The sequence below is a fragment of the Denticeps clupeoides genome, chromosome 5, assembly GCF_900700375.1.
Source record: "Denticeps clupeoides chromosome 5, fDenClu1.1, whole genome shotgun sequence".
Lineage (NCBI taxonomy): Eukaryota > Metazoa > Chordata > Actinopteri > Clupeiformes > Denticipitidae > Denticeps > Denticeps clupeoides.
In genome coordinates this window covers 29,452,137-29,477,098 of record NC_041711.1, presented here as the reverse complement: position 1 = coordinate 29,477,098, position 24,962 = coordinate 29,452,137, and the positions used below count along the sequence as shown (strand labels likewise).

Genomic DNA, 24,962 nt, shown 5'->3' with positions numbered 1-24,962 from the left:
AAACTGGGACCAGAGGTCACGATAAGGAGCTATAACTCGCAAGAAGATTGTAACATTACCATGACGTAAAAGAAAAACTGGGTCATCTATCAGGGATGAAGGAGGAGAGGAGAGGAGAATCTGCCGACTCTTCATCTGCTCTTTTGGAATCCTAGAAAGGGGGGTTTGGTTGGCAGACAGACTGACAGGCTCCATCATATTGGATTTCTTTTTGTTTTCCAGCATCACTATACATAGAAACACCACACGCTCGACAGCACAAAAACTGTGCACAGATACCAAAATAGGATTAAAGCTGGTCATATTTCAATGTCTCATCATGTGTACTCATGTCATTGCTGAAAGATAATTTGTACACATATGTGTGTCCTGTAAATGAACAGTTGGATTTTCTTTCCCAATTTTTGAATTGAAATGGCTTAGGAGAGGTCTGATATTTTTTAAGTGTAGGATCTGGACTCTGGTGAACTGAAGTGCACTTATCAGTGCCAATTGTACCATAAACAACTCTTGATTGTAATGAAAATTGAATTTCTTCAAAGATTCTGGCACCTTAAAGGTAAGACCTTGTCTGAGTGAAAGCGTGGGGGACATGAAAGAATCTGTTGAAAAGCCACATATACAGCGCAAAGGCGGAACATGATTCTCGGTCACATTCGGTCTCCCTCCGTGTGAAGACATGATACCTCTCTGGGGGGAACTTTTTGTTCTTGGGTTCTGAAGAGGGTTTTGTCTTCATCTACGGTACGGAGACCCTCTTCACTGCAAATTCTGACAGCAGCTTTGACCGGCTTGTGTTACATCTGAGACCTTATGGACACAGAGTTTGCAAGCTTGCCAGTTGCCTGTCCTGACGTGCTTTACAACTTGTCCTTCAGTGGCCATTTCTGATGTTTAGTACTTACGTGTCTTTAATAAATCCTTACATCCCTGTCCATAAACTAAAGGTACTTTACTGTGTGGGAATTAGAAGCTGTGGATAAATTACGAGGCATTGCATCATGGTCCTAGACCACGACACACATTTCCAGCACTTATCTTATTACCACAGCAGCGGTTTGCCGACATATTCGTTGACCCGGGTGGTAATTGCAGCCCATATGTTTTTAATGACGCCGCGTCCCAGACAGATGAAGCCGGGCCCTGCCACCGCCTCTCACCCTTACAGACGGCTGTCTGCCTGGCAACTCTGTTGTCATTAGAGCCCTCGGCCATGAATCACTGAGGCTGGACCGTCCTCTTCACACCTGCGTCTCTGTCGGCCCCACCGAGAGCTCATTTCATGCCCAGGGAAGACTGGGACGCGCACATCGGTTGTTTACAATCGGGCGTCGTCCTCACAGCAAGTCACGACGCGTCGGTTCGGCAGCGGGCCGGAGCAAATGAATCGATGGAAGGGACGTCAGTGGGAGACTCCTGAGACACTTTCATATGCTCTTCTGTCACATCTGTCGTTGGAGTATCACTGGAAGTAACCGCAACCAGACGGATGTTCAGGTAACAGGTGGTCTGCAGAAGACGACCGCTTAATCATTCGCAAAAAGCCTCCAGCATAATGACAGGCCTGCCACTGACGGAAATATAAAGGGCACCAGTGCTGGGGAGTAACGGAATACATGTACCGGCGTTTCGTATTTAGAATACAAAATATGAGTGATGTGAGTGAATATAACTGTATTTTGTTACAGTTACCGTTTAAATGAGTGATAATCAGAATACAGTTTTTTGTTTTTTTTAATAAATGGATTACATGGTGTTTTTTTTTTACTGTTTCATGTGTTAGGCATCCTCTCTATCTCCTCTCTAATTTTGGCAATTCCACGCTGCGTGGACCACACATAAGACAGGTGTTCTGTCGAAACATGCTGCCTATCGAGTTGTGCTACCTGGCGGATCTGCGCATGCGCAGTCCCTCAAGTTTGCGCTCTGTTCCAGCGCCCTCTTCCACTTTTCAGCTATATAAATAAAGAAATGGTTAGGGAAAAAACAGGGCTTTTTTATTATCTGTGATCGCTACATTCATATAGTTGTAAAAAGCATGACAATATTTTAAGTAATCCAAAGTATTCAGAATACGTTACTCACATTGAGTAACTTAACGGAATACGTTACTGCCACGGGTGGGCTGGACATGGCATGAAGGAGGACGCATTCACACGATCACAGGACAGGGGTTTAATACAAAATTTTGGGGCATGTATTCTGTAATCTGTAACGGAATACATTTTAAAAGTAACCTTCCCATCACTGCAACCAACAGAAGTGAAGAACTAGTCTCATTTCATCTGACTTGTTTTGTGTTTTTTACTTCCAAAGCCAAATTCAGCAAACGCATCGATTCGGAAGAAGCTTTAAAGCCAGAGCTGGAGCGGCACCGTGAAGAAGGAGACAAACGGGCCTGACAGGGGCGGCGCGAGGCAAAGCGACCTGACAGCCTGCTGTCCTGGCAGGCGGCAGCAGTGTCAGGAGTGTGACCTGACCATGGGGCAGACACCCCCCTCGGGGTATGGTCATGGGCCAACCTCGCTCACAGTGGCTCATCTGTCACACAGCAGCAATTATAAATAACAAATGGAACATTGCACGGGGACAGGTAAACAAAGCGCCCTCGCCGCAGCTTCTCGCTTACCGCCATGTGGTCAGCGAGTGTTACCAGCGTTCAGTATCTGTTCTGAGAGGTATTGAGGCTTCACTTTTCTGTGTCGTATTTGACCTGCTACTGCAGTTCAAGTTCAATTTGAGCTTTATTGTCATTTCAGGTATTTACATGTCTAGTTTACTGTCTAGTACATAGTGAAACTACATGTAACTACATGTAACAGATAAAGACTGACATAAAGTGCACATGTGTGACATTGACAAACCCTGCTACATAAAGTACAAAAACGTGGGAAACAAAGTGAAGTGATTGTCACATGTGATACACAGCAGCACAGCACACGATGCACACAGTGAAATTTGTCCTCTGCATTTAACCCATCAACCCATTAACCCCTCTGCATTTAACCCTGTGTGAGCAGTGGGCAGCCATGACCTGCGCCCGGGGAGCAGTGTGTGGGGACGGTGCTTTGCTCAGTGGTACCTCAGTGGCACCTTGGCGGATCGGGATTCGAACCGGCAACCTTCTGATTACATTTACATTTACATTTACGGCATTTGGCAGACGCCCTTATCCAGAGCGACTTACAACGTGCTTAAGTTACCATCGATGAAGAGATCAATTCTGGTCCACTAGGACCCCAACAATGAATACATCTATTTTATTCACTCTGTTGTAGTTTCTGTACACAAGGGCCATGATTACAGGGCCACTTCCTTAACCGCTAGGCCACCACTGCCCCACCAGGCAGTGCAAGTCAAGCAATGCAGGAGTAACAAGAGTAACATCAAACAAAACATGTAGACAACCAAGAAGACAGACGGTGAAATTAGTAATGAAGGTGCAGAGTAACAAATGTGCAAATGCTGCAGTAGTAATGTGAGTGAAGTAATGTTCTGAACGTGTGAGCGTGTTAGTCGGTCCAGAGTGGAAACTCCCTGAGTGTTCAGGTGTCTGATGGCCTGATGGATGAAGCTGTTGCACAGTCTGGCAGTGTGGGCCCGAATGCTTCGGAACCTTTTTCCAGATGGTAGGAGGATGAAGAGTCTGTGTGAGGGCTGTGTGGAGTCCTTTCCTGGTGCAGCGTGTGCAGTGAATGTTTGATCTTCTCAGCTATCCTCAGATGGGGCAGTGGTGGCCTAGAGGTTAAGGAAGCGGCCCTGTAATCAGAAGGTTGCCGGTTCGAATCCCGATCCGCTGAGGTGCCACTGAGCAAAACACCGTCCCCACACACTGCTCCCCGGGCGCCTATCCTGGCTGCACCAAAGGTGATGGTTATCCGCGTTCCAATGAGATTTATTTCCTTAAGCCTTAAAATGTCATTTATTAATTGCAGACCTGTGTGATCTTCTATATTTTGCCCAACTAATCATTTTATCACTTCACTAGAAACTGCTCAAACAGCTCAGTGGCATTTGGAGGGAAAATGGCTTCGTTATCAACAATGTTAAAATGTCAGCATTGTTCATTTGTGATTTGTATAATAGTTTAAATAACATGAAGGGAGGTAGTAGCCTAGTGGGTCACACACTCGTCTATGATCCAGAAGACCCAGGTTCAAATCCCACTTATTACCATTGTGTCCCTGAGCAAGACACTTAACCCTGAGTGTCTCCAGGGGGGGACTGTCCCTGTAACTACTGATTGTAAGTGGCTCTGGATAAGGGGGTCTGATAAATGCTGTAAAATGTAAATGTAAATGAATGGCTGCATATGGAGCAGATAAAAAAAACAAGTACATGAAGCATGGCAACCAAAGAATAAATCTGCCCTTTACAAATAACCTTGGCTTTTGAGTTTGACACAAACAGAATAACAACATCAGGCTATTCACTTCAGTATACAGAGTTCCAGCAAATTCTTTGTACTGATGTGAGTCCATTTTCCACAAACACCAGGCTGTGACAGTCCATTAATTCCAGATCCAGAGAGAACATGAGATGAATATGAATGAACAGCATAAACGGAAGTGCATTATAAGAGAGACAAACAATGAGACAACATTTTTCATTAGTCTAATAGATTAACAAACTGTACTTGGTGTCTACGTATTTAAGCGAGCAAATACTTTTGATTTAATTGTTGTGATTTAATGTTATTGCCCTTTGCTAGAGAAACTGTTTGGTTCATTGAAAGAAATTTCAGTCATGTATACAGTACTGTTATACACACACACACACACACACACACACACACACACACACACACACACACACACATACACAAAAACAAAGCAGACTGGGTTTTCAAGATGTTCAAGCAATTCTGAAGAATTTTTAATAAGCGGCAGAACAACGCCCCCTCAGAAAAAAGACAATGTCATTAACAACATTCTTAAGTGTACAGACAAACAATCCTGTGATGGTATGGCTTTTTTACAATTAGAAATAAATGTTTTTCATGCTTTGCTGACACAGATTTCCTAAATGTTTGTGTCGATGAAAAATATTGTTCATACTCAATCAGGCAGATGCTAATTATAATTTTCAGCAAATCCGATGAAGGATCTCCTCCTGATCAGGGGGCATATGCAAGTGATTTAGTCAGTATCATGGTATAAAATATTATTGCTGCATCCAGTCAGGTCTGAAAATGACAAACCTCGAGGTACTCTGATTAATCTGACCTTATAAATGTGCACCACCACCATTAAGCCTGTCAGTCACTTCCACCGGATCACAGTTACCTGCATACTAAGCAGTAGATCATCATTGACTCCACCCACCTAACACTTCCATATAGCTCTCACACACTTACCTGTCAGTGTCATGCCTGTTAAATGAGCAAGACGTTGTACCTCAGGAATGCAGCAACGCAGCAAGTAACACACATCATGTGTCCAGAGATTGTGTTTATTGTCAATACAGCGTGGTCATCTGATCTATTGAATTTGTATGTTAGCATAACATTATGTGATTTTATGAATCGAATATTGTAATATTCCAAATTTAATATTCCCAAATGCGGTTGACTCTTCTTTTGTTCTAGGCTACTACTCACTACAGCATATGATGGCAACATCCAAATTGTCAGGATTGCCTGCAGCTGGGCTCCACACCTGACTTTAATCCTGACGCCCCATAAATGCCGGAAGTTTCCGCCCGTTCGGGGTCGCTGGCATTTTCGTGGACTCTGCACGAACTTGACCTGGTTTTGATTCATATGTGTTTTGAGTTCTGGCAATCGCCACACGCCTACGGGTTAGTTTTAGTTTATCGGTATTTAAGTTAAATCGTTTTCGGCCACCGCGCCATTGTTTCTTTGAGTTTATTGTTTGTTTATAAATAAAACCCTTCCCAACATGTCAGACCTCTGCGCTTCCTTCCCCCGTAAGTCCGTAGTCGTGACAGAATGCCAGCGACCCACCCAAAAGCGCAGAGGTAAAAAGCAGAGGAGAAGAAACGCCGCGAAGGACGCAGCCCGGCGCGGCGAACGCGGACGGCAGGGGAGAGACGCGCCGCCCGTTCTGGTGGAGCGTTTTCTCCCCGAGAAGCCGTGGTACGCGGCGCCGCGTGATGACGTCACCCCCGGGAAACTCCGCGAAACCCGGAAGCGACAACGTCGGCGGGTGAGTGGGCGGAGCGAGGACGTTGGCGTCGGCAGCAGCGAGGAAGTGACGTGGGCAGCGAGCGCAGAAGATGCGACCCCCACGATCTTCGCCATGTCGAGCCAAGAACTCTGCGCTCTGCTGGCAAGGCTCCCCGTGGACTGGGACGACACGGACGACGACGAGAGCACGGGAGACGAGAGTTGGGCTCCGCCCATCGCACCAGTCTGCGATCGTCGCAAGGTCCGTGGGGACCCACGTCACTTCCAGGGGGGTGAGAAGCGGCAACAACAACGGCGGCGTTCCTCCAGCGAGGAGGTGGGCAGCCTCCAGCCCGAATGGCCAGAGTACTGCCCATGGGAGCTTATCGCGCCATGGGTCCAGGATGTCCGCAGGGTGGACGACCCTTGGAGTCACCGGTGGGAGGACACGGATGACGAAAGCGATGATGACGTGGATTTTCGGTGGGCGGTCGGTGCCGGGATGGCTCCGCCCAGCGTGCGCGTCCGAGATCATCGCGGCGTCCGTGATGACCCATGTGACTTCCGGGGGTACGAGGTTGATACGGACGACGACCAGGATGATGCCGTTTGGGCAGGCGGTGCCGGGATGGCTCCGCCCATCGCGCCCATCCAGGAGCGTCACAAGGTCCGTGGAGACCCACGTCCCTCCCAGCAGTGTGAGGAAAGCTGGTGGAAGAGGGCGACGGGAGGTCGCCAGCCAGCAACTGCGCTGCCGGGACTGCCTCGCAGGGAATCCTCCATTCCTGCTCCAGTCGCCGACCCGCCTTCCCTCTGCCCGGACGTTCCCCAGCAAAATGGCAGCGCAGCACCAGCGTCCACACCTGCTGGAGAAGACGTCCACCCCCCTCCACACCACACACCTACCACCATCTCCAGCGACGTGCCCAGCCCCGTGTGGGACCGCCCAATTGTCCCGGGACCCTTCAGTGGGGCAGCAGGCACAGACGAGATCACTACCATCCTCACGTGTCTGTTTGGGTCAGCATGGGGCTGGAGCACAACCCTCTGGCAGCAGGGAGAGACAGACAGGAGTTTTCGGGACTTCCAACAGAGACTGAGGGCGGAGTTTGATCGGCCTGAGCCAGGGATCGAACTCTGCCCCTCCACCACATCCAGTGCCAGTCAGGATCCGGGGCAAGAAGACCCAGCACTGGTGGGCGACGAGAAGGTCGCTCCTCCCGAGATCCTGGCTGTGCCCCCTGAGGAGGTCCCGGAGAGCCCAGAGAGGGAGCCAGACGACCCTCTCTTCTGTCTGTCTCTGTCTGTGTGTGTCTGTGTGGCATATGTGTCCGTATGTCGCCCCCACTTCCCCTCTTTGTGTCCACCAGATGGCGACCCAGCCGCGGAGCCGAACCCCAGGGAGGAGGTTCCTGACCCGAATGTGCTGGTCCAAGGCGAGGTGGACAAGCCCCAAGGTACCCCTAAGTCCAGCCGGGGGGGGTGCTCCCCCAAAGAATTTTTTGGGGGGGTGCAGTTCGGGTTGGGGACTCCTCCTGAGGGGAGGGGAGGTGGGGAAGCGATGGAGCTGGGTCCTCCGGTAGCCAGTGAGGAGGGCGGGGCAGGCATGGGCCTGCGTCTGCCTCCAGAGGGGTGGAGCGCCATAGAGCCCCCGGGTAGGCATGAGGACCCAGCTGGGACAGGCACGAAGAGGGCCTGCTTGTCCCAACGGACGCAGAAGGGGCTAGCCGGATGGTCTGGCAATGCCCCCCCCTTGGCACCAGGGCCGGGCAGCGAGAGGGGCTGCATAGTCCCAGAAGGCACCAGCCTGGGGTGCCTGGAACAGTCGCCGGAGGCTTTGGGACAATCTCCCTGCGCGGTGCAGGGGGTGACACAAGATGTGTCAGAGGGGACATGTGGAGACAGGGCCCACACGTACCCAGATGGATCGGCCCTGATTATTGTGTGCAGGTACGGGAGTCCGGGGCCGCCAAGCGGGACCACGCCGGGGAGCCAGGCCGAGGGTCCGGGGCCGCCAAGCGGGACCACGCCGGGGAGCCAGGCCGAGGGTCCGGGGCCGCCACGCCTGACCACGCCGGGGAGCCAGGCCGAGGGTCCGGGGCCGCCACGCCTGACCACGCCGGGGAGCCAGGCCGAGGGTCCGGGGCCGCCACGCCTGACCACGCCGGGGAGCCAGGCCGAGGGTCCGGGGCCGCCAAGCGGGACCACGCCGGGGAGCCAGGCCGAGGGTCCGGGGCCGCCACGCCTGACCACGCCGGGGAGCCAGCCCGAGGGACCGGGGCCGCCACGCCTGACCACGCCGGGGAGCCAGCCCGAGGGACCGGGGCCGCCACGCCTGACCACGCCGGGGAGCCAGCCCGAGGGACCGGGGCCGCCACGCCTGACCACGCCGGGGAGCCAGCCCGAGGGACCGGGTCCTCCAAGGGGAGGATACAGCAGGGCAGGAGCCCTGTGGTTGCCGCCGTCCACCCCGCCGCCTCCACTGATGGTACTGTTGGGGCTCCGAGGACGTAGCCCTTGGAGGGGGGGCTCTGTCAGGATTGCCTGCAGCTGGGCTCCACACCTGACTTTAATCCTGACGCCCCATAAATGCCGGAAGTTTCCGCCCGTTCGGGGTCGCTGGCATTTTCGTGGACTCTGCACGAACTTGACCTGGTTTTGATTCATATGTGTTTTGAGTTCTGGCAATCGCCACACGCCTACGGGTTAGTTTTAGTTTATCGGTATTTAAGTTAAATCGTTTTCGGCCACCGCGCCATTGTTTCTTTGAGTTTATTGTTTGTTTATAAATAAAACCCTTCCCAACATGTCAGACCTCTGCGCTTCCTTCCCCCGTAAGTCCGTAGTCGTGACAGAATGCCAGCGACCCCCCCAAAAGCGCAGAGGTGGAAAGCAGAGGAGAAGAAACGCCGCGAAGGACGCAGCCCGGCGCGGCGAACGCGGACACCAGGGGAGAGACGCGCCGCCCGTTCTGGTGGAGCGTTTTCTCCCCGAGAAGCCGTGGTACGCGGCGCCGCGTGATGACGTCACCCCCGGGAAACTCCGCGAAACCCGGAAGCGACAACGTCGGCGGGTGAGTGGGCGGAGCGAGGACGTTGGCGTCGGCAGCAGCGAGGAAGTGACGTGGGCAGCGAGCGCAGAAGATGCGACCCCCACGATCTTCGCCATGTCGAGCCAAGAACTCTGCGCTCTGCTGGCAAGGCTCCCCGTGGACTGGGACGACACGGACGACGACGAGAGCACGGGAGACGAGAGTTGGGCTCCGCCCATCGCACCAGTCTGCGATCGTCGCAAGGTCCGTGGGGACCCACGTCACTTCCAGGGGGGTGAGAAGCGGCAACAACAACGGCGGCGTTCCTCCAGCGAGGAGGTGGGCAGCCTCCAGCCCGAATGGCCAGAGTACTGCCCATGGGAGCTTATCGCGCCATGGGTCCAGGATGTCCGCAGGGTGGACGACCCTTGGAGTCACCGGTGGGAGGACACGGATGACGAAAGCGATGATGACGTGGATTTTCGGTGGGCGGTCGGTGCCGGGATGGCTCCGCCCAGCGTGCGCGTCCGAGATCATCGCGGCGTCCGTGATGACCCATGTGACTTCCGGGGGTACGAGGTTGATACGGACGACGACCAGGATGATGCCGTTTGGGCAGGCGGTGCCGGGATGGCTCCGCCCATCGCGCCCATCCAGGAGCGTCACAAGGTCCGTGGAGACCCACGTCCCTCCCAGCAGTGTGAGGAAAGCTGGTGGAAGAGGGCGACGGGAGGTCGCCAGCCAGCAACTGCGCTGCCGGGACTGCCTCGCAGGGAATCCTCCATTCCTGCTCCAGTCGCCGACCCGCCTTCCCTCTGCCCGGACGTTCCCCAGCAAAATGGCAGCGCAGCACCAGCGTCCACACCTGCTGGAGAAGACGTCCACCCCCCTCCACACCACACACCTACCACCATCTCCAGCGACGTGCCCAGCCCCGTGTGGGACCGCCCAATTGTCCCGGGACCCTTCAGTGGGGCAGCAGGCACAGACGAGATCACTACCATCCTCACGTGTCTGTTTGGGTCAGCATGGGGCTGGAGCACAACCCTCTGGCAGCAGGGAGAGACAGACAGGAGTTTTCGGGACTTCCAACAGAGACTGAGGGCGGAGTTTGATCGGCCTGAGCCAGGGATCGAACTCTGCCCCTCCACCACATCCAGTGCCAGTCAGGATCCGGGGCAAGAAGACCCAGCACTGGTGGGCGACGAGAAGGTCGCTCCTCCCGAGATCCTGGCTGTGCCCCCTGAGGAGGTCCCGGAGAGCCCAGAGAGGGAGCCAGACGACCCTCTCTTCTGTCTGTCTCTGTCTGTGTGTGTCTGTGTGGCATATGTGTCCGTATGTCGCCCCCACTTCCCCTCTTTGTGTCCACCAGATGGCGACCCAGCCGCGGAGCCGAACCCCAGGGAGGAGGTTCCTGACCCGAATGTGCTGGTCCAAGGCGAGGTGGACAAGCCCCAAGGTACCCCTAAGTCCAGCCGGGGGGGGTGCTCCCCCAAAGAATTTTTTGGGGGGGTGCAGTTCGGGTTGGGGACTCCTCCTGAGGGGAGGGGAGGTGGGGAAGCGATGGAGCTGGGTCCTCCGGTAGCCAGTGAGGAGGGCGGGGCAGGCATGGGCCTGCGTCTGCCTCCAGAGGGGTGGAGCGCCATAGAGCCCCCGGGTAGGCATGAGGACCCAGCTGGGACAGGCACGAAGAGGGCCTGCTTGTCCCAACGGACGCAGAAGGGGCTAGCCGGATGGTCTGGCAATGCCCCCCCCTTGGCACCAGGGCCGGGCAGCGAGAGGGGCTGCATAGTCCCAGAAGGCACCAGCCTGGGGTGCCTGGAACAGTCGCCGGAGGCTTTGGGACAATCTCCCTGCGCGGTGCAGGGGGTGACACAAGATGTGTCAGAGGGGACATGTGGAGACAGGGCCCACACGTACCCAGATGGATCGGCCCTGATTATTGTGTGCAGGTACGGGAGTCCGGGGGCCGCCAAGCGGGACCACGCCGGGGAGCCAGGCCGAGGGTCCGGGCCGCCAAGCGGGACCACGCCGGGGAGCCAGGCCGAGGGTCCGGGGCCGCAAGCGGGACCACGCCGGGGAGCCAGGCCGAGGGTCCGGGGCCGCCAAGCGGGACCAGCCGGGGAGCAGGCCGAGGTCCGGGCGCCCGCCTGACCGCCGGGGAGCCAGGCCGAGGGTCCGGGGCCGCCACGCTGACCACGCCGGGGAGCCAGGCCGAGGGTCCGGGGCCGCCACGCCTGACCACGCCGGGGAGCCAGGCCGAGGGTCCGGGCCGCCAAGCGGGACCACGCCGGGGAGCCAGGCCGAGTCGGGGCCGCCACGCCTGACCACGCCGGGGAGCCAGCCGAGGGGACCGGGGCCGCCACGCCTGACCACGCCGGGGAGCCAGCCGAGGGACCGGGGCCGCCACGCCTGACCACGCCGGAGCCGCCCGAGGGACCGGGGCCGCCACGCCTGACCACGCCGGGGAGCCAGCCCGAGGGACCGGGTCCTCCAAGGGGAGGATACAGCAGGGCAGGAGCCCTGTGGTTGCCGCCGTCCACCCCGCCGCCTCCACTGATGGTACTGTTGGGGCTCCGAGGACGTAGCCCTTGGAGGGGGGGCTCTGTCAGGATTGCCTGCAGCTGGGCTCCACACCTGACTTTAATCCTGACGCCCCATAAATGCCGGAAGTTTCCGCCCGTTCGGGGGTCGCTGGCATTTTCGTGGACTCTGCACGAACTTGACCTGGTTTTGATTCATATGTGTTTTGAGTTCTGGCAATCGCCACACGCCTACGGGTTAGTTTTAGTTTATCGGTATTTAAGTTAAATCGTTTTCGGCCACCGCGCCATTGTTTCTTTGAGTTTATTGTTTGTTTATAAATAAAACCCTTCCCAACATGTCAGACCTCTGCGCTTCCTTCCCCCGTAAGTCCGTAGTCGTGACACAAATGAATGAGAAATAGGGCTGTGCTCACCATTAATGTCATTTATCAATGCCCTTATCCAGATCAACTTCCCAGCAATAGCTGATCAGGATAAGGGCACCCCAGTGAGGGTGCTGCTCTCATTTCTGACCTATAGTCTTTTTATTTGAAATTGACACCCAAGAGCACGGTCCAGGCAGCAGGCCGTGTGACTTGTCCAACTGCCTGCTGGTCACCTATAAGCCCAACCAGAGACCCTAGTAGTCACTTTCACTTTATTGAGACGGTGTCTGTTCCTCGTGCTAGAAAAGCTAAATTAATGAAACCTAATTGTGCTGTTTTCAGGATAACTTAATCAAAGTTAAGATGAACACACAGAAATCTTGGTCTCTGCATTAGGTCTCTATCTCAGAAAACTGAATTGGTTGGCCTAGTGGTTAAGGAAGCAGCCCCGTAATCAGAAGGCCACTGAGCAAAGCACCGTCCCCACTGACTGCTCCCCGGGCGCCTGTCATGGCTGCCCACTGCTCACCAAGGGTGATGGGTTAAAAGCAGAGGACACAGTTCATTATTTGCACGTGTGCTGTGCTGCAGTGTTTCACAATGACAATCACTTCATTTCACTATTTGGACCCTTAAACAGAGCTTTTGGATTGTCCATCCTCATGTCCCGGTTCTCTTAGACCACTTCTTGGTCATGTTTAATGAATGTACAGGAGTCAGACATGACACCAGTATTTAAATCCAGGCTAAACACTTACGTACAGTCTAGCCTGTCATGGCTGATGCCTCCGGAAACGTCTAGTTCTCGGTGGAGGAGTTGTTGCCTAGTGGTTCAGGACGCTGCCCCGTAATCAGAAGGTTTCCGATTCGAATCCCAGTCCGCCAAGGTGCCGCTGAGATGCCACTGAGTAAAGCCTCGTCCCCACACACTGCTCCCCGGGCGCCTGTCATGGCTGCCCACTGCCAACTTAGGGTGATGTGTTAAAAGCAGAGGACACATTTCGTTGTGTCACCGCGTGCTGTGCTGTGTATCTCTGGCAATCACTTCACTTTCACTCGGTTCAGTTACTATAATTTGTTACTAACTCCCTCTTCTCTTTTCTCTATCCTTCTCTAGTCCTGCCTGGTGAGTTTCCTGGTTCGAAGTGATCACGTGACATGGCTGACCTCCATAGACTGTCCTACTTGGCCCTCTGCTGACCCACTCTGATAGTCACCTGCTAGGACTCTAACACACTACCTGGGTGCAAATTCAGGACTGCAATAACCTTTATATGCCATAATTTTCTAGATTTATTTTATTGTAATCCAGTGCTGACCAGAGGAGGACGGGTTCCCCTTGCTGAGTCTAGGTTCCTCTCAAGGTAGAGTGTATTTTTTCCTTGCCACTTTTGCCTCTGGCTTGCTCCCCTTGGGTTTTGAGCACTGTTCTATTTGTTAGGCGCTTTGTGACAATGTACATTGTAAAAAACGGCATATAAATAAAGATGGATTGATTGATATTTACAAAGACAGTCCCCCTGAAAACACTCAGGGTTAAGTGTCTTGCTCAGGGACTTTGTGTTACCCACTAGGCTACTACTAACTAGTCAGGGGCACTGAATAATGGAGTTTTAGTTAGTGATGCACAGATGTGAAGCTCAAAAGAAGCACAAAAGTGGTTGACCTACTCTGAAGAGTACACCTCATACATACATACATTTTGTGAAAACATGTAAATATATTTATAAATTTTGCATGACCTTTGCTTACAATGTTTTGTATAGTCTGAATATTTAGCATGAACACAATCAAATTAGATGTCATTACATTAATTTAACTTTGAAAAATTGCTTTCTGAATGCACAAATTCAGAGAGGAAAGCCATATACAATTTAATGCGATTTAAACATCCTAACCCATACAATACAAATTAGCAGATTATTGTGTATTAGTAAACCCAAATATTTCATTTCAATGAATATTTCAATAAAAGTCCAACGAATAGCTACAAAGGTAAGAGACAACTGAAAAATAATATACATTTCAGAACTCTGGAGGAGGTTGATGGAGTATTATACTGCAGAAACCAATGTGTTGCTATAAAAATTAAAAAGGCAGTAAAGAAAAGAGACAGCCCGTATTTACTTTCAGTGTACGTGTTTCATAGAAAGACACAATGAAGGTGTATACCATATCTACCTTATGAAAGTAGTGCAACACATTTATTGGAATAGAATTGGGAGGAATTTTCTGGAGAATATTTGGTTTCCATTGTAGAAAGAGATTGTTGTGCCACAAGACTGTTCTGCTGTTAGACATATTATGTGTTTAAAATGTGATTGCATTCTTTTTTAATTGTTTATCTACTCTATGCTTTCATTTTAGTACAGTGAGACATTGAACCATGTTATAAAATATTCGTCGGTTTAGTCTCAGTTTCCTTTAGTGCATTAAAATGGGAGCCCTTTGACAGCACATTTCTGGGCTGCCTTGTGTTAACAATCCACCTCGGTCAGCAAATCTTTTTTTCCATTTCACAGGGAACCTTAACCTTTATTGCCCCCCCTCAACCCTCCATCCCGTGTCCTTGCCTCTAAAAGAGATGTAGCCCATGTGCCACCCTCTCCAGCACAGCTCAGTGCAGTCAGAGGAAAAGTCTAATCACAGTGCACCAGTAGCAGCAGTGATTGATGGTGCTGGAAAAAAAACTCTGGTTACTGCTGCCATAGAAATGTCCACCTCTTTCTTTCCACTCTCCATGTCAAACCGATCACCTGGGGAACATATTTTGCCGTAATATCTCAGAGAACTACTGGGAGAAAGCTTGTTGTATCCTGTGTAACATAAAGGGGGATAAACTGGCCCCAGTGCTTAAACATTGACTGCTAAAATTCCTTATTAGAAGGTGCTCAAATGGGGTGAGGGAGCCTAGACTCTCAGAACCTCCACATGGATCCTCAAACGGACACAGATGGTTGCTCCTGGTTGAAGAACCTTTTCCTGTAGTTGTGTAATGGTTTTCACATGGGGACTGAGGTTGTGTGATGCGCTAGCTGTTACATTCAGGGCCAACTACATTTCATGACAGATCTTCTTGGCTGTTCTACTGTGACTGTTATAAAATATATAATGGTTTTTCATTCATAGCCGCTCATATGTCCCATAATTTGCTAAATGAATGTACTATAAAGAAAAATTAAATCAAAATTTTTGTTATTCTGTTTTGTAACCAACCCCAGATTCCATTTAAGACTGCAGAGTCTATATCTACTCCCCATCAGTCGTCCCTTGTAGGCGAGCTATAAACATGTGCACCATCTTCTGGAGCATCTCGGCCCGCATCTTGCTGATCTGCAGAATCTCCTCGTGATTTGCTTTCTCCTCATTGCTGTACTCCAGGGACACCATGTTCGTGATGAGTGAGAGTCCAAAGACCCTCAGGCCACAGTGCCTTGCCACCGTCACCTCAGGGATTATGCTCATTCCTTAAGGATGGTGAGTTTGGATGGGTGAGGGAATTTGTAAGGGTTATAGAACAGAGAGAAAGAAATAAAGAATATTAGATAAATTAATATTTAACTCTGACCTTGGATCAATTTTAAACACCAATGAACACCAATGGGTCTAAGGGGACCAATTTGGGCGATTTAACCAATCATGCACACAGAGAGGAATGCCGAGTACATTACAAAGAGCTTGTTCCAGTTTATCTTCATTGAACGAATTGCTGTTGATCTGCTAATCCTGTCTCTAATCTGAGCCCCAACAGACAGAACAGCAGGGGTAATTTGCTTGTTTTTGTCAGTGGCAATATTCAGACCCCCTTAAATTTTTCACTCTGTTTTATTGCAGCCATTTGCTAAACTCATTTAACTGAGACTTCCGTCGGGCCACTCTGCCATAAAGCCCTGACTGGTGGAGGGCTGCAGTGAAGGTTGGGTTTCTACAACTGTCATCTCCCAACTGCATCTCTGGAGCTCAGCCACAGTGACCTCTGGGTTCTTCTTTACCTCTCTCACCAAGGTTCTTCTCCCCCGATAGCTCAGTTTGGCCGGATGGCCAGTCGTTCCAAACGTCTTTCATTTAAGGATTATGGAGACCACTGTGCTCTTCGGAGCCTTGAGTGCAGCAGAATTCCTTTTGTAACCGTGGCCAGATCTGTGTCTTTACACCCATTCTGTGTCTGAGCACTTCGGCAGCTCCTTTAACCTCATGATTTCATTTGCTCACGTGCATTGTGAGCTGTAAGGTCTTATATAGACGGGGGTGTGGCTTTCCTAATCAAGTCCAATCAGTATAATCTAACACAGCGGGACTCAAATGAAGGTGTAGAACCATCTCAAGGATGATCAGAAGAAAGGAACAGAAGCTGAGTTGAATATAAGTGTCACAGCTAAGGGTTTGAAAACTTAGGATCATGTGATATTTCAGTGTTTCTTTGTTAATAAATCTGCAAAAATATCAACAATTCAGTGTTTTTCTGTCAATATGCAGTGCTGAGTGTACATTAATGAGGAAAAAATGAACTTAAATGGTTTTAGCAAATGGCTGAAATGTAACAAAGTGTGAAAAGTTTGTCTGAATACTTTCCGTACCCACTGTATGATTAGAGAAATAGAGAATAAACGATGCTGCTTACCCACTGTGTCACTCCCCAGTTTATGAAGCAAGCGCGCCTCGGCGACGGTCTCGAAGTTGGGCCCGCAGACCATGCAGTACACACCCTCATGTACAAAGCTGGAGTAGCCCAGCTCAGAGCTGATGTCCAGGGCCAGCTTCCTCAGATCCTCACTGTAGGCATCTGACATGGTAGGAAAACGGACCCCAAACCTTTTCAAGGCAGCATTAACATGCACATTAATACAAAAAAATTAGTTATCTATGTAGCATCAATTTAAAAATTGCATTAAAATCTATATGTGCCACGTCAGTTTCTTTTCTTTCACTCCATACCGTTCATCATTGGGGCCACACAGTGGGTGCTGTCCAGCAAAGCCTGGCAAGTTAATGTGGTCCTTAATGATCATAATGTCTCCTACTTTGAAGTCCTGACAGAGCCCTCCTGAGGCATTTGTTACTATAATGGTCTCCACTCCCATCAGCTTGAAAACCCGCACGGGGAACGTGACCTGGAGAGAACCCACCAGACCAACAGAAGCACTCAGTCACACAGGGAAATTGCCTAATGAGTAAATACACAGTGCTGTCATACAGGGATGCTTTTCCATGTCAAAAATGTGTGATTTATAATGAGAGTGACAGATTGTAAACAGCCATTTATACACAGGGGGGGTCACTCCTTCCTTCACTGCCTTGTCTGACCACCACACACATCCAAATGCACAGCACAGACATTAGGAAACCCATTTCCATGCTGTGCTACACATTGTGAAATAGATAGGGCAGGGATCTGTAAATGATATAAATATAGGTTTATACAGCAGGGCCATTACAGGATGTGTCAGAGCTAGGGGGTGATGAATAATGAACTTGCGAGCTCGGTGCAGCATGGCTCAATAGGGATGTCACACCCTGCCAGCCCCGCTATGCCTCTGACGAACCCATGTGGACGCGTGAAGCCACCTCTTCCACTGCCACCATCACTGGCACACCTCACAGGCCAAGCGAGGTAGAAGGCTATCCTAACAACATAGATTTAAAAAAAAAAAAAGAAGTGTCTTTTTTAAACAAACACTATACGACATCTCTGCCGGCTGGAAACCGAGTACTTGCAAAGGTTTATTTACACAGATCTTTATTGCTGAACACCAAAATGGTGGAAAATAAAAAACTGCAATAATCAAATGACAAAAGAAACGCTAAATCCTCAATAGCTGAACTAATTGTCAAAATCAGTGGAATGAATGCTAGAAAATTCCACTTCCAGAGCTGCAGTGCTCTTTGGAGAGTTGACCCCACGCGGCAGCAGTTACACAGGCTGTCATGGAGCCAAATGTGTGTAATGAGCCACGTCTACGGTAGGAGGCACCTCGGTGTAAAGGATTAATCTCATGCATTTTTTTTGGTCCACATGTATGATTTGGACGTTTGGGCTCGAGGAAGGTCTTAGTCATGCAGCCTGTGGTCATAGCTGTGATTACGTTTCTTGTAGCCAAATACGTTTCTCGTGTGTGTGAGAAAGCAAGCGAGTACGGAAAGGCAATTGAAAACTCATGCGCAGCCCAAAAGCAATCGGGTGACGATGACCTATAGCAGTCCTTCTGGCCTTCCCCCACCCGCACAGAAACCAGTATCTGAACTGCGATGGGGGGGCTGCAGAGCCTTGCTGTTTCGATCCGATTAAGCCTTGCAGTTAGATAAAGACAGACCAGGAGAAGCCTCACAGCATTTTAATGCAGCACTGAGGCTTTGTTCTGCTCAGTGAAAAATTAAGGTCATGGAAGGGCTAACTACAAGAACTGGCTAATTAACCTCAGCAACATATCTCATGTCAAGAAAGAGATCACAACAAATGAGCCTCTGTAGAGCAAAAAGCAGCTGGCACCGGTGCTCATGCATGAAAGGAAACCAGAACATAAAGTTTCTCTTCCATTAAGTTGCTTCACTGCATACCGACAGCATTTGAAGTCTTTACTAGAAGGACGGACACAGTTCTTTCAAAAGAGAATGTTCTGATGGTGAGGGAGACACTGCACCCAAATCTCACAAAAGTCTTCATTTGGGCTGCAGTCTGATGCAGACGTAGGAGCGCAGCCGCATCAGTGATGCTTGCTTGATCTTGGCAGCATCTTCATCCTTCTCGAATCACTCCGATTAGGAAATAAATTTTCATTTTAGGATAATGGTGTAAAAAAGTGAAAACAGTAAATATTCACTTATTTGCAGCAATCGGCTCTTATTTCAATTAAAACAAAAATGGCCCTAAAATCTGACCTTGGAATGACCCCAATTCTTTGAGGCCTGTTCATATGGACAGATATGATCCCTATGATATCATGGATGAAAATGATAACTTTTGGTATTATGCTGTATTTTGACCAGCAAGGCTGGCAGTGGTGCTCATCCTGGATAAAGCCATTCTGTTAATGCAGGTGAGTGATGAGCTTTCATGAGCTGAACATCTCGGGTCACTCAGAGCAATCGGCGAGAGCATAACAACGACAGCAATAAGGTCAAAAACATCAGGTATGAGGGAGCAGCTAAAGTCGAGCGCTGTATAAGATAAGTGAGTGATGGATTTAATGACACAACCTTTCCATTACGTGTGAAAAGGCTTTGTGTCGCTGCAGCGGTGTGAGGTGGCCGTGACGTCTGATTGTAATGCACTGTGTCACGCCGTCAACGCTGCAATTACCCCGGCGGTCCCTCTACAGTGCCGGGGGGAGGATGCAGATTCCTCAGCAATTTAGAGGAAAGTGGCTCTCTGGCACATGCTGCACAGGATAAATGATTCCTCTGGATGGACGTGTATAAATTAAGGAGCGCAGGGGGTGATGTGGGCCAAGAACACAGAGAATTTATGCTGCCGTCACCAGAACTGTGGTGGATAGGGGATTAGGGGGCAGAAGAGCAATGCCACCCAGCATTTTGACTGACTGGCTGGAAATGTTTTATCTCTGAGAGAGACAAATGCGGAGAGGTATTACAAAACAGTGTTTTGTGAATGATTCCCATCACTGTATTCTTGAGAGCTAATGTGAGCTCAGAGCAAGCTTGTGATAAATTCTCTCCAACTTCATGGCTCAACAAGCGCTGCATGTGAAGGGACTACTAATGTGAGGGACTTGGAAATAACCTGTCTTCTCTAAAGCTCCTGATGTTAAAAACCGCCTCTAGTTGAGTATTTCATTCATCTGAGAAATTATCACCGTGCATGAGTTGTCAGAAGGCCTCTTATATTATATTATTATCCATTATTACACATTATTATTCATCGCTGGTCATTATACATGCATGGTGATCACTCTGACAGCAAGGAACCAGTGCATGCATGCATATGATGTCAGTCAACAACTTCATTCCGAATCCTGGGTTTTGCCAAAGGAAGGGAACATCTGTTCCCTCAGCATCAGCTAAGACTCCATATAGAGGCATTTATTTCATAGAGATTGCTGGAGTGTTGATGGTGGGAAGCTGCTTAAATGCATCAGACATTCCCATCAAAGCAAGGTGGTACTGCCCTGTCAGCACCTGAAGATTACTAGGAAAGGCTCCCTGATTTGGAAAAGCATGTTTATAAATGAAACCTAAGACCAACCTACACCCAAAGAAGATTCTTTCACCCCTGGGTTAAGGACTGGCCCAACATGACTTTCCTTATCATGCAGTTTGCTGGTCCATAATATATTCAACATTTTAATATAGTTTTTTTAGTGGGGAACACTATATTTGTAATTCTGATATCTGAATATATCTGTTGGGCATTACATAGTTTTATATGGGAAGTGATGACATGGACCATTTAAAATCAAATGAAAATCTTTATTTAAAAAGAAAAAGGGCAGGTACACTACCTGGGGTTGATCTGTGCTCATGCTTATATAAGAAAAGCACTCATCTCTTTACACAGCTGTGCAAAAAAATGAACCTCATGCAATAGAAGAGATGACCATGTAGATAAAGATAAAGACAAGATGGTTTGAACTCACCTTGCAAAGTGAATACCCCTCATAAAGATGAAATCTTCCCTGCATGAAGACACAAGACTTGTCATTCAGTTTCCCAAAGACCAGGCGTCCCTCGTGACCAGACACTGTGGGATAAAATTCAAATGCATATACACATGTATGCATGCACGCACACACACACGCACACACAGACTAACGCTGCCTTGTGACCCTTGTATGGTTCTTCTGTTTTGAGATTTACACATTATAAGACACATTTTGGGACCTTTTCCAAATCTCAACCCTTTTGGGATTTTTCGTCCTGCAGCTCTAATTGAAATATTATGTTGGACTGTGAAATATACAGGTGTGTAACTCAGGGCTAAATTCTCCCCTAAAGAGAATTTATTACTTTATCCTATTGTCATGCAGAGCTTGTACCGTCGACCCATTGGCAGGCCTAATTTATCTCATGATTCATTACTCAGCAAAAGGACCATCTACAAAATATAAAGAAGAGAAAAAATCCCAGACGAAGAAGGAATAATGTGGAAGCAGGTCTCATTCATTGTGGTGGTACAAATCAGCAGGCAAGAACTGTATGTTAATGTAATGTGCACTGTATGTAAATTATATTAGGCATTTAAGCCGAACAATCTGTTAAATTAATTGTGTTGAGGAGAATTCAACTAAAAAATGCATATACAGGCCCTTATAAAAAATGGTTGGCTAGATTTTCATGTTAAATGTTATAGTTTATTTTTATGACCCCAAGTTCCATCTGAACAGTTTTGGACATTCACATTCACTGTGAAACCTTCTTTGCATTTTATGGCGGTACTTATGCATTGTGTCATTTTTCCTCTTTCCAAAAAGGAGAAATGAGGCACGTATGCTCATTGCTGAATTTTGCACTCAGTACCGAAACTAGTCCAGTAACAAGGAGACAAGGAAGTGACATTTTATAGACTGAAGAATCAAGTCAATCCAAGTCCATCAATCATTCATTTTGTCAAGACTTCGTTTTTTTTTTTTTACCAATCAAAATTTCAAATTCATTCTTTAATGGAACATAGGATTAGTGACAAAATGAATGATTTGAATGAGGAAGTATTAATTGTACATTTTGTACATAGTTGGCAGGTTACACCAGTTTACTATAGAGGGTGTGTAATGAGAACATCAATGAGAAAACGCATTCAGAAAAATAAAGATGGCCTGAGGGTGCTGGCCAGAGATAATGCAAACACAACCGTGAGTGCTGCCAGTGGAGATTTTTTTTTGACCTATTATAATCAGGACCTGAATAATTGCTGCCATTTTCTCCCTGGCTTTCTCCCCTCTCCAAGCACTGATAGATGGAGCTGGGATTATCAGAGGGGGGTATTACTCGCGCCATGAAATGTATTCTATAAAACATTCCGAAATTAATGAGGGCATTAACATTTTAATGAGCTTGTCCTGGTTTATGCCATGTGTCAAAACAAACATTTCATTAGAAAACAGTAAGCTATAATTATAATTTATTTGAAAAAAGCATCCAGGTATTTCCATACAAGATATGTATGTCTGCTTTTCTGAATGTGGTAAATAAAGGTAGCCTGCTGGCAGCATCTCAGGATGCTCATAAAAGCGAGAAAACTTCTCTGGTTACTCTGGTTAGGGAGTGATGTTGAAAGGGGACAGAGCTGAACTATTCATCAATTAGTGATCATAATGAACAGCTACTAACAGAGGCGCCTCAGCAGGGTCCCCCTAACCAACACTGACAAGTCAAATGAACCAGAGGATTGAATGTAAGTCTGCTTCACAAACAGAAATTAAAGAGTTGATTAAACTTCACCCCTTTTAAAGGCTGTTTCATTTTGATAATATGATGTAATAAACCGCACATCATACCCTAATTGTCTCATTCACCTAATTACACGTATGCAAAGAAAATAATGGTTTGCAAATTTGTCACATGCATCACTTGTTAAAGAATTACACATTCACCTCTGAATCATAAATATTTAAAAATGCCCAAGATTTCATAATAAGACGCCCCATGGCACATATTACGGTCTATTTTTACTCCGGTCACAATCATTTATTCATAGACAGAGTTCACTCATTTCTGGTTCATTTGGGTATAATTTGTTAGTCATACAACATATTTTAAACCCTATTGATCTCAAGGGCTCAGCATAATGACCCTGAGCTGTTGGTTACATCCCTTTAAAGTGAGAAGCTCTGTGGGCCTGCCCTCATACATTAATTAGCAACATCACACTCCCTGATCCTATAACAGTTAATAGACGATCATTTCAAACACAGTTCCACATAGACAACAGACAATAGGAGATTCGTTTAGGCAACCAGTGAAATATATGAACTCTGTCAAGGCACGACAAACTGTTGGGGTGAGGTTGGGGTGGTGGAGGATGAAAATCAGCATCATCAGTGTTAAAAGACATGTCCATTACTTGTGCTTAATGTCCTGTGGAATCAACTTACCAGTGCAAACGGGGAAATTTGGGATGTCTTCATATCGAAAAGCCTGTTTGCTGGTGAGGTATTCGGCAAGCAGACCCAGGCCCGAGCCGCACACCACTGCGATTTTTGGCCTGTAACGCGTCTGGCTCAGCAGCCAGTCAGAGGTGCGCTTACATTCATCAAAGGAGCAGCAGCTGCCATCCACAGAGACGCAGTGCATGGAAAATTCGGAACGTCAAATTAATATACAGGAACACATTCAGAGAAACAAAAAACACTGGCCAAGTGTGAAATAAAACCTACTGCACTTCTTTCCACAATTGTCAGGAGACCTTTGTCATCTGAATCTGATCTTATTCAGAAGAAATTATCCCAGAGCATTTCAACAGAACGCCGATTTCATTAAGACTGAGACAGTTTTAATTCCCACTGATGTGATTCACTGATGTGAATAAACAAAATGATCGTTCCGGTTAAATTAGCTCACAGAAACGTTTAGTCTCTAATAAAGCAAGAACAGAGGCAAATGAAAATGAGGAAAACAGTTTTCCAGAAGCTGCTGCACACTTATGAATTTACTATTCTTAAAAATGAGGCCTGAACAAAAGACACGTCAACAGACTCTACAGACTCCTTAAAATCAAATATATCCTTAAGATAAATTAAATGCTGTCGAATTTAACACATTCATCTGCGGCACGAATGAGCTCCACAATGATTTGTTTGTGCAACTACCAAATGTGCAATAGAAAACAACAAGAGTTTCAGAAAATGATAGGATTTACCACGAGTTATCACTGATGTGCATGATGCCAATGTGTGGAGTTGGTCAAAAGCCCAAAAAAAGAGAGCGCACCACAGACCAAGGAGTAGACGTTGAACCCTGCGCTAAAGATAATGAGGAGAACAAGAGTGGCTCCTTTGTCACTGGTTGAGTGAAAGGATCTCTGGGAAAAGAACAGGCTGTACCATACACGATAGGTGCGCCAGAATTAAAGGTACAGGCATTTATTTCACAACCTCAGCTGTGTTGGAAAAAAAGTCCCCTTAATTATGGAGTAAAATAAAAAAAAAACTCTGCAATTGATCAATTGATGCATAACTCCAGCATGCATTAAAAAAACACAGATATAATTCAATTAAAGGACAGGAACATTTTCAGATTTCACAGTGAATCAGATTTTTTTTTTCGTACAGCTTTGGTGTGAATCTAAGGTTACTTCTTCCCAAGCACCTTTAGAGACAAAACACTCATCGTCTCTCACATCCAGTGCAGCAAAAACAGTAAAGGTGTTTCGTGACTGATCCACTTTGTGCTGCACTCTGTCATGCCATATCTTGACAAATCTCTTTTTTCTTGGGTTCCCAGACATGGTTGGGCGTCTTTGGCTCCAGATTTATGACTTAAGCAATGGATATATTAAGTTGTCAAGCAGGTTTGATTCTGGCTAATGTAAATTTTGACTCTTTTTTTCCCTTGTGTCAACTAACCAAAAATCAATCTTTACAGTTCATGTGCAAATATTATTAACCAGAGTGTTTGGTGTTGGTCCATTTTGAATAATGCAGTGCAGATCACACAGAGGCCGGGATTGTAGCTATGCTCGTTGCTGTGCAGAAAACCTTCTGGTTGGGCAGATTTGGAAAAATTGTGGGTTAATCTGTGTGCAGGGGAGAAGGTGATTACATAAACACAATATTCACCACATGGAAAATCCTTCTGATGCTGCCTTGCAGATGGGCTCTGGTTTGAATTCTTGACCCAGATAATGTGGTTTCCATCTCCACCATGCAATATGTAATAATGACATCTAATCACTGTTATTATGAAAAACTTTGTTCATTATGCAGTAATGGATTTCAGCTATG

The 24,962-nt window shown here is 48.2% G+C and overlaps 1 protein-coding gene across 1 annotated transcript; it reads right to left on the bottom strand.

Annotated features, from left to right (window-relative positions):
- Positions 1-13,769: 13,769 nt before the first annotated feature.
- Positions 13,770-24,023, bottom strand: pnp4b (purine nucleoside phosphorylase 4b). The gene is made up of 6 exons (XM_028980352.1): positions 23,879-24,023; positions 23,115-23,287; positions 20,661-20,764; positions 17,005-17,180; positions 16,691-16,881; positions 13,770-15,536 (listed from the first exon to the last, which is right to left on the bottom strand). The coding sequence occupies exons 1-6, from the start codon at positions 23,899-23,901 to the stop codon at positions 15,319-15,321; spliced, it is 885 nt and encodes a 294-aa protein (XP_028836185.1). The 5' UTR covers positions 23,902-24,023; the 3' UTR covers positions 13,770-15,318.
- Positions 24,024-24,962: the final 939 nt, after the last annotated feature.